General features: G+C 32.9%; 1 protein-coding gene across 1 annotated transcript; it reads right to left on the bottom strand.

Annotated features, from left to right (window-relative positions):
- Positions 1-411: 411 nt before the first annotated feature.
- LOC111784185 lies at positions 412-771 on the bottom strand. Its single transcript, XM_023664966.1, has one exon. The coding sequence runs from the start codon at positions 769-771 to the stop codon at positions 412-414; it is 360 nt and encodes a 119-aa protein (XP_023520734.1).
- Between the last annotated feature and the right edge of the window lie 10,581 nt (positions 772-11,352).

The following is an 11,352-nucleotide window of genomic DNA, read 5'->3' as shown; positions in this document are numbered from 1 at the left end:
TTGATTTAATTTTGATTTGATTTGTTTATTGGTTTGTTACGAGATTTTCTCCATATTTTTTGGTAGATTTTCTAAATATATTTATGTATTCTCGGTGTATATATATATATAGCCTTCTTACTTTCATAATATAATTTTCTTATCAACCATTCAATCACTCACTAGTTCACTAACAATTGGTATCAGAGCTATCTTCTTAAGGGATCTGTGAGATCAAAATGGGAGGAGGATCCAGGTTTTAGCTGTTGCACCACTAATCTTCGATGGAGACAATTAGCAAATGTGGGCAGTTCGTATGGAGACTTATCTGGAGGCTCTGAAGATAAATGATTGGTTTTTGAAAATTTTCTTGTTTTTATACCTGTTGCTGTCTTGATGCTTAATAGGTAAGACACCTTCAATCACCCCTTCTTACCTCATAGACCTCCTTTGCTCTTGTGCTTGTAAAGTATTCAAGAGCACTGTAAGAGAAATCTTTGACAGGTCTTTGATGTTCTCCAGAGTAGTAATGGTGGCTTCAAACTTCTCTGGAACAGTGACCAGCAACTTTTCAACGATCCTGGAATCATTTAACACATAACCAAGCAATCTCACCTTGTTGGCGATGCTGAGAAGTCTGTTAGAGTACTCTTTCATCGACTCAGACTCCTTCATCTTCTGCAACTCAAAATCCCTAATCAAATTCAGGACTTTCATCCCATGAATCCTCTCATCTCCTTCATATTCAATCTTGAGGTAATTCCAGATTTCTTTTGCTGTTTTGAGGGACATTGTTCGCATGAAGATCATTTGAGATACAACAACAAATAGGCAAGCTTTTGCCTTTGATTTTCTTGTCTTCTTTTCCTTATGTGCTTTGATTTGTGCTATAGTAGGATTTGCTGGAAGTGGAGGGACCTCGTAATCCTCTTTTATTGATTCCCAAAGATTCAAAGCCTCCAGATAAGTCTCCATACGAACTGCCTACATTTGATAATTGTCTCCATCGAAGACTGGTGGTGCAATAGCTAAAAAGTTGGATTCTCTTCCCATTTTAATCTCACAGATCCCTGAAGAAGATAGCTCTGATATCAATTGTTAGTGAAATAGTGAGTGATTAAATAGTTAATAAGAAAATTATATTAGGAAAGCAAGAAGGCTATATATATATATATATATATATATATATAATACATAAAGATATTTAGAAAATTTACCTAAAAATCTAGTAACAAACCAATAAATAAAATAAAATCAAAACAAAATCAAATCAAATCAAAAGTAAATCAACTCCTAACTATAAGAAGATTTAATCATATACTAATTGACAACCATCTAAACAAACACGTGTTAAAGATCACGTATTTGTTAAGATTGGTGTATCTGATTAAATCTCCTTGTAGTTAGGAGTTAGATTTAGTTTTGATTTGATTTAATTTTGATTTGATTTAGTTTTTGATTTGTGTACTAGTTTGTTACCAGATTTTAGCAGATTTTTAGGTAGATTTTCTAAATATATTTTTGTATTCTATATATATATATAGAACATTCTTGCTTTTCATAATACAATCTTCTCATCAACCATTCAATCACTCATTCTTTCCCTAACAATTGGTATTAGAGCAATGTTCTTAAGGGATCTGTGAGATCAAATGGAAGGGGAATCCAGTTTTTCAGCTGTTGCACAACAGTCTTCGATGGAGACAATTATCAAATGTGGGCAGTTCGTATGGAGACATATCTGGAGGCTTTGGATCTTTGGGAAGCAGTAGAAGAGGATTACGAGGTCCCTCCACTTCCAGCAAATCCTACTATAGAACAAATCAAAGCACATAAGGAAAAGAAGACAAGAAAATCAAAGGCAAAAGCTTGCCTATTTGTTGCTGTATCTCAAATGATCTTTATGCGAACAATGTCCCTCAAAACAGCAAAAGAAATCTGGGATTACCTCAAGGTTGAATATGAAGGAGATGAGATGATTCGTGGAATGAAAGTCCTGAATTTGATTAGGGATTTTGAGTTGCAGAAGATGAAGGAGTCTGAGTCGGTGAAAGAATACTTTGACAGACTTCTCAACATCACCAACAAGGTGAGATTGCTTGGTTCTATGTTAAATGATTCCAAGATCGTTGAAAAGTTGCTGGTCATTGTTCCACAGAAGTTTGAAGCCACCATTACTACTCTTGAGAACACCAAAGACCTGTCAAANTGGTTTACAAGCACTAGAGCAAAGGAAGTCTATGAGGCAAGAAGGGGTGATTGAAGGTGCCTTACCGGTTAAGCATCAAGACAACAGCAGGTATAAAAACAAGAAAATTTTCAAAAACCAATCGACGAATGGAGATTCATCTGCCAATTATCAAAAGACAAAAGGAGGAGATTTCATAAAATCCTATCCACCTTGACACCATTGTGAGAAGAAAGGTCATCCACCATACAAGTGTTCGAGAAGACCTGACGTCAAATGCTCTAAATGCAATCAACTTGGACATGAAGCTGTGATCTGCAAAGTCAAAGGACAGGTGAAAGAAGTAGACAACAGGTAGTTGATCAAGAAGAAGAAGATCAATTGTTTGTGGTCACTTGTTTCTGAGGCAAAGAATCAAGCGAGAGCTGGTTGATTGACAGTGGGTGCACAGATCATATGACATGACAAGAAGTTTTTTTAGGAATTAAGAGACATTGAAGTCAAGAGAGTGAGGATAGGCAACCCTTTCTTATACAGGCATGGAGAGCCTCGAAAAAACTACTACAGGTTCATACTGATCTTTATGGTCCTCAGCGAACACCATCATTAAATGGTAATTTTTATTACATTGTTTTTATTGATGATCTAAAAAGAATGTGTTGGATCTTCTTGTTGAAGCAAAAGTCAGAAGTTGCGGGTGTATTTTGGAAATTCAAAGTCAGAGTTGATAATGAAAGTGCATGCTTGATTCAGATTATAAAATTAGATAATAGCAAGGTGTACACTTCAAAAACTTTTAACAGATTTTGTGAAGAGGCTGGAATTGAACATCAATTGACAGCACCATACACTACTCAACAGAATGACGTCAATGAAAGGAGGAATAGATTTATAATGAACATGACGAGATGCATGCTTCATGAGAAGGATCTTCCAAAACATTTTTGGGGAAAAGTAGCAAACACTATTGTGTGCTTGCAAAATCGAATTTCAACAAAAGTTGTGAAGAACCTCACACTATTTGAAGTTTGGTATGGTTACAAACCTTCTTTAAAGTTTCTTAGAGTATTTGGGTGTCTTTGCTTCACTTACATTCCTTAGGTCAAGCGTGATAAACTTAACAAAAAGATAGAAGCTAGCATTTTTGTTGGGTATAGCACTGTATCCAAAGCTTATAAAGTNAGGTCAAGCGTGATAAACTTAACAAAAAGATAGAAGCTGGCATCTTTGTTGGGTATAGCACTATATCCAAAGCTTATAGAGTTTTTCAACCACACACTAGTGGTGTTATTGTGAGCCAAGACGTTCATTTTGCTGGAAATGAGGAATGAAATTGGGAAGAACTAACAAAGGTGAATCAAATTTCTAATGCACCAAACAATTTAATCTTTGGTAGCATGTTAGAAGAGTCTGAAGATGAACGACAAGAAGAGTCTGAAGATAAACGACAAGAAGAATCTGAAGATGAACGACAAGNAGAAAACCTGGGAGTTGGTTAATCGACCTCTAAACAGAAAGATAATTGGAGTAAGATGGGTGTTCAGGAAAAAGCTTGGAGTTCACAGCATCTAAATAAGGAGTGTTAAAGATCACGTATTTGTTTAAACTGCTGTATCTAATTAAATCTCTTTATAGTTAGGAGTTGGATTTAGTTTTGATTTGATTTAATTTTGATTTAATTTAGTTTCTGATTTGTTTATTGGTTTCTTACCAGATTTTGTGCGAATTTTTTGATAAATTTTCTAAATATCTTTTTGTATCATCTGTATATATAAGCATTCTTGCTCTTTATGATGCAATCTTCTCATCCAAATTCAATCACTCAATTTTTCACTAACAATATTTGAGATCTCGTGCTCCCAAAAATCAATTCAAATCTTTTTCACTTATCCAATTATTTAGATTTGTGTTGAGTTGAAATTATTGATTTTAGTTAGGAGTTTTAGTAAATCACATAATAAGATTAGTAGTCAAACCATCAATTAGAAAATTGGTGTGGAGTATATTAAACCGCTAAGGAACTAAAATAAAATAAAGGAAAGAAATACAGTTAGATTCTTAGTAAGAAAGAAAATAAGAAAATATAGAAAATGTAAAATTTGGGAGAATCAATCAACAAAATTTGGCCGTTAATACTGGTTTAGATAACTAAAATAAATACAGGGAGGAAGAGAGAGATTTGGAATAGATACCTCCTCTCTAAAACCGTAAGAATAGAAAATAAATATTTAATAAAAATAAATTATATATATATATACAAAGACTCTAATCATAAAGTCTCCAATGCTCACGTTAAATTTAACACATAGTAAATATAAGTTGACTTGGATACTAAAGACAAAATCGAACTTTGTTAAGGATAAATTGGTGACAACAGCGTAAGCTAATTAGGTAAGTGACCTTACTATTGACATGGTTATATTTGATGTTGACACGTGTCTCATGGTTCTGCACGTGTCATATATATTGATATGTGTGAATTATTTGTGGATCGATATACTTATGATATGTTATGTATATGTTATAATATGTGAATTGTATGATAATAATTACACTACAATATGTTCAATGATATGTTTGAGATAGGATATGAGAAGGATGCACAAAACAAAATGTAACAATAGGAGTAAGATACATTCATGAAACGTTAAGGTTAGGTTACATACTGAAGTGCTATGGATATGAGAGATTGATAAAAGAATACGGTTAAATTATGGGTAGAAAGGGATAGATTTGTGATAGATTGATAGAACGACAATGTTAGGATACGTTCCTATGATGATAGGACTAAGGTACGTTCATGTAACGAAACAACTGTGATAGGTATAAAAACGTTAAGGTTATGATAAATTATGGAATGATATGACCCCAAAGTGTTTACGATATGATATGATTATGATACGACATGAGAATGACGGATATATATATGTTGTCATATGATATGAAAATGATATGAAATATGTTATGGTACAAGATATGTGATAAACTGACATGTTTATGATATGATATATTGTGATGCAATATGTTATGGTATGATATGTATATGATGAAATGTTATGTTAAAAGCATGGAATGTTATGTTATGTCTCCTAAATTGTGTGTATATAGCATGATAGAAATGAAATGAAATCGCAATAAATGGTATGAAATATAACTCCGTTAGAATTTTGTATGATATAAGAACTGAAGAATGAGAAATGATATAATATGAATGATGAACGATATGTGAAATGATATGTACAGAACACTAGCAGGGTTGTATTAAATGATAATGAAAATGGAAAAATGTTGGGACCTCATGCATTATGTGTGCTCTTGCATTGGAGGATACCCCTATTCCATCACGAGGGTACGGACGCGTACATCCACTAGGCAGGCGAAGTATCATTATGTTTTATATAATGTTGTCGTGACGATTACTAATTCTAATGGGTGTCGGCATAAAGAGATCTACCAGAGAAGGCTCGCCCGATAAGAAAAGGGGCTCAGTGGTGTGCAAACTATCTGGTGAGCCCCTACTCGCATGTATGAGCGGTGTGTAGAATATATGGTACACGTCCAAGCTGCCCATTAGAATAGTGACATAGGAAAAGAGACTGATATGATAGGTCTCGTCATTGCATACACATGTTATTGCACTTAACCCCCAATAGTAGGGTCACTTACTGAGTATTTCTTAAAATATTCAAGCCACGTGCTACCTCTATTTCAAGTTAAGGCAAGACATTCCTGTACGGCTGACGACGACATCACAACTCGAGACCATGACACATGCATAGGGTAGTCGCATTTATTTTCTTAGTCTTAGGCTAGAATAAGATGCTTTTAATTTAAACGTTTATTTATTTTATTTAGTCTTTTTGTTGTGTCGTTTTAAAGGTGTTTTCAATACACGTAAGTCCATGATTGTGTTTTATGCTGAAGGTTATGTTTTATGAAAGTTTAAATGAAGTATATCCGCATTCAATGTTTAGGATATGTATACAGTAGCGACCTTAAATTAAGTAGAAAATTTTGGGTCGTTACATGAGCTATCGTCATGTCACATTGTGAGATTGATAACAACTTGTTCTCCAGAATGTGCTCCAATATTTCTTCATATACTTGATCCTATGGACCTCGTATCGTTTTTCTTTGAGAAATCCATCATGAACATGTCCCATATTTCTTTTGGTGTCTTGTCATCTCGAATGTGCTCCAACATCTCTTCTTCGATTGTGGTCTTCAAAGCAAACGTTGTGTTATCTGCTTTGATTCTCCATTTGAGCAAGACGCCATTAGAATCCTCCTGTAGTAGTGTAATTTCACTTCCGCCAATGACCTCCCATAGATCTTGTCCCTGTAGATAGGATATCATGCATGTTACCCGCATGTTGTAAGCATTGTTGTTGTGTTTCTTAATTCCTCCAATGACTTAGAAATCATCCGTCATGGAGGATATCATGCCTTAAGATTATTAGCGAGTGAGTTAGAATAGGAATGGTTGATTTTCATGAGAGGATGGTGAGTGGTAAAGCTCAGTGAGTTTTGGATTTGTTTTATCCTATGTAGTTTATGTTATGTTGATTTGTAGATATTTTGATGTAGATCTGATCTAGGTTGGAGTTGGACCGATACTTGTAGTGATGATTAAGTTAAGGGAAGCCGATATGAAATAAGATGTCTTAATCATGTTACAAAGAGTTTATGGTGGATGACAAGATTGTACCATACGTGTTTGGATTTAGGGAGATTTCATTGTGGTATTGATGGACATGAGAGTTACAACCTTTGAACTTACCATATGTTACTCTATGATTTATTTTCAAAGCTATAAATAACCGTTCATGTTGTTGGTTTAGTAGAAGAATTTTGGATATTAAAATTAAAGTTGCACATTATACTTCCGAAGCATGAGCTTGTTCTTTTGCATTTCTTGTGTTTAGATTAGCATGCTTGAGTCATTCAACTAGTGTTGACCAAATCTTTTATGGTGTGATTCGAATCATGAATTCAGAAATGAGTTTTTTTTACTCTTGATCTAGATCAACACGATAATCCGTTCCAAAACTTTCACTTATGTTAATAAAATCCATTTTGGATAGCTCTTTAAGTAAATTTGGATGAAATCCACGTATCTATGAAATGCTAGTCTAATTACGCCAAGAATTGAATTTGTGGGACCAAGTAATAGAGAGACAAATTGTACCACCCATCCAAAAGGAGGAAACTTGCCTTCTACCACTAGACAACATTTCAAATGATGATATTGTTACGTGCATTGCTCCTATTAAAGACAAAAAGGGAAGAAAGTGAAAAAGAGTGAGAAAAAATAATATTTGACACATATATAGTATAAAGAGAAAGTTCTATTACTAGAGTTTGTGAGAAGAACAATATTTTAAATACGAAAGGAAAAGTACACAAATTTGAAAGTGCAAGGACTTTCTTTCTAACTAGAACAATTTAAATGACCCAATAAATAAATGACCAAATTGTAAAAAAAAAAAAAAAAAAAACCAAATTGTTCTACTTTTCTCTTTATACTTACTCGAGAAAACTTCAGCCGTGTCCCACACTTGAACTTTTTCCACATAGACTCTTAAAAAAAGAGAACAATGAAGCAGTGAGGCTTGACACCTTGCAAACACAAAGTGAATGAGAATCTTGGACACCATACAAACGGGTGGGAAAAAAAATAACTAAAAGAAAAATAACTGAAAAAAAAAAAAAAAAACCCAATAAAGTTCCTAGATGCTTATTGTTAAGGATATTTAGTAATAAATTATACTTTCCCGTATATATTATATTTGATATTTTATTATAAGGCAAATATCTAATATTTGTCTTATTATCATAGGTATCTTTCCATTTATTGTTATTTTCATTTATTACTATTTCCATATCCTTGTAATTTAGTTGATTATAAATAAGATAACTTTCACACCATTTAGGTGTGGTGGATTAATCAAACATTCACAATGAGAATAACTTTTTCTCATATCCCATCTTTAAAAATGTGTATTAAATTAAGGATTTTATTTCGCTTTCTCATTCTTATATTCATTTAGATCTCGTTCCCTTTGCTCAAATCGCTTAGCAACAAGGATGTTAGGTGGTACCCTAATATCCATAATTAAGAGCTCAATTTAACAATTTTTGAAGAAAAAGAGATAAGTATTATATATATATATATAGATAGTATATATATATAGATAGATAACTATGTGATTATTTTATTAAGGTCTGTCATTTTTGTAGTTAAGAGACGATAACGCCCTCTATATAGAAAGAGCTTAGTGTAAAGAGAGAGAGGCAGTTTAATGCTGGTTGAAATCCTTGAGGACATCCTCAAAGGAATAGAGAATGTGGTCGGGAAAGGCAAACACATAGAAATCCACTTTTGCAACATAGGACCAAGGAATACCATCATCATTTATAACTTCTATCACAATAATATGAAATTTGGGTTCGCGTAGACTGGGATCGAACAGACCATTCACCACACGCTTGTAAATGAAATGATGTCCACGCCTCTCGTTATTCATTTGCACTGTAATCCTTCCAACTCTTTGCACTTGTTCGTCATTGACATCCTTAATTGGAACTAGATTTGAAGGCAACACTTTTTCACAACTCATTCTAACACCTTTGATAGATAGCTCCAACAAACTTACTTTGCTCATAAATACTTTGGAGTTCAATATTTATAGTCGTGGCTGAACACTACTCAAATTGATATAGTCGAATCTTACAACAAACATTAATTGAGCATTCCTATATTAGGAGATAGCTTCGAATCAAATTCTTTAATTGAGATGATGGTTGCATTGTTTTAGTAAAAAAATCGAGAATACTGTGTATTATCAATAGTGCAAACATTTTTTATCTGTATTTTTTTTAAAATTTGTAATTAGAANGATCCCTCCAAAGCTTTTTGGTGTTTATCTAAGCAGATGTAACGGAAGGAACTATTTTTTAGTAGCAATGAGGCTCTACTAGAAATATGTTGTCACTAATCCTGAATACAAAAAATAGAAAAAAAGTTTGAATACATAGATTTATTGGCAAATAAGAAGAAGATGACGAATTACCATAAAAATCATTATAATATTATACACAAATGAAAAGCTAAAAAGGAATATGCCTTCTCCATGATATGCTAACAAGTTCAGATTCAACCGAACCATTCCAGAAAGAAAAGAATCACCACAAAGATCATCATTAAATCATAGACATATCAAAATACAAAAAATAAGCATTACTACACAACAAGGAAACTATCAGTCCATTCACATCAAAGAACAGAAGAAAAAGACTCGACATGAAAATCATCACTACGTTGAAGAAAAGAGAGGAAAAAAGTTAAAACTCAATCGAAGAATTAATAAATTTGGATTGAACAGAGGCAACAACTAAATGGAAACGAGAAATCATGCAAAGAGAAGAGCAGAAATCCGGTAGTATAACGAGAAGCATTGAGGGAATAATACAAACTGAAGGGGATTCCAACAGAGAAGTGGCAAAAGTTGCCGTGGATGAGATGGTGGTTAACGTGGAAATAAGTTGAACAGTTTTAGGCGAATCCATAACGAAGAAAGCTAAGTTTTGTATTTAACCTAAGAACAATTCTCTCATTTTCAAGTGAAACTAATTATAAGATATTAGTGTTATACAAAAAAAAAAAAAAAAAAAAAAAAAAAAAAAAAAAAAAAAAAAAAAAANGGTGTTCAATAAGAAAAGTTCAACACTGACATATTAACTAATGGTAGTTTGTGAGGACTATACCAGATTCTTCCCAGGAGACCAAACAGCACTAATTTTTGGAAAACAAAGTTCTTCTCTTCGTGACTGTCATGTACAACTCCTCGACATCAAAATTTAGTGGAGAAAAAGATTGTTGAGGAGGGTTATTTTATAAAATGGTATGGTGGAAAACTATAATATAATAAATTTCTTGGAGTGGGATCTCCAAAAAGAATTTCTTAATCTCCTATAAATTAAAACGATGTTATCTTCGATGATACCTGAAAATAACTTTATTATTTATAAAGTAGAAACGATATCACATGCCATAAACAAAGCCATTGTCACAGTTCTATAATATCTAATACAACTAAGTCTTGAAGTAAAATAATAACATAAATGAATTTATTTTTCAAAAGTTCTCCATATATAACACAATTGATCCACTAGTGGTTTATCAATCCGCTAAAAGTTATAACAAAATTTCTATCAAATCTTAACATGATCTTGTGGTGCGGATTAAATTAATATCGTTAAATATACTAACTTTTTAAAAGCACTACAAAAGTTGAGAGATAAAGTTCTTTATTATATAGAACTAAATCGTTATGCTAAACTAAAATAGTAATGTAATGAAAGTATTGAGATCAATTTTATTAAAAATGAAGGAAAAAAAAAAGACAATGGCATAATAGTAGTAATAGAAAAAAAAAAAGTGGGGAAAAGAAATAAATAAGACTTTCCAGGACCCTAGATTTCAATTAATCTAAATTCAAGGGCTTAGGTGTTGAAAAGCAACTTTAAAACCACATATAGAATTAATAAATTAGACAATTAAAACATCAAAGTAAAAAACACCATGTACATTTAAGACTAAAAAAAATAAAATACTATACCCTATACATGTATCATGGTCTTTGTTTGTGACGTCATTGTTAGTCATACATGGGTGTCTTGCCTTTATTTGAAATAGGAGTAGCAAACACATGCAACTCATGGTCCACGGACCTATCGTTAAAACATCATAAGTGTGGCCTCTAGTCCAGACAAATTTGGATATGTAGTACTTTCCCACACGATCTCCAAGGCGGTTCACATCCCCTAATTCCATCATAGTTGAGCTAAATTGTCCGTAGCAATGCCGGAGGTTAGCATACCCCTAAGTGTCATGCGAGGCATGATGATGATCATCATTGTAGTATACTCATCCGTACTCATCATCATAAATAAGGAAGTAACCCAATATATATGTACACACAAAATGCACAAGGTTCCTATGATTTTTTATCTTTAAAACATCTTACAACTCTAAGTAATATGCATGCCTTGACTTTTATATGTTCATCAACATTAACATTAACTAAGGCTGTGTTAGAAAAATTATCGTCTTAATGCATCATGACATTTAATACATGCGCCTCCTCTTAATATGGAATAACGTCATACTAAGTAATTTCAGA

Source organism: Cucurbita pepo, unplaced genomic scaffold (genome assembly GCF_002806865.2).
Source record: "Cucurbita pepo subsp. pepo cultivar mu-cu-16 unplaced genomic scaffold, ASM280686v2 Cp4.1_scaffold000170, whole genome shotgun sequence".
Classification (NCBI taxonomy): Eukaryota; Viridiplantae; Streptophyta; class Magnoliopsida; order Cucurbitales; family Cucurbitaceae; genus Cucurbita; species Cucurbita pepo.
Note: the sequence above shows the minus strand (reverse complement) of the source record. Positions and strands in the feature narration are given on the sequence as shown.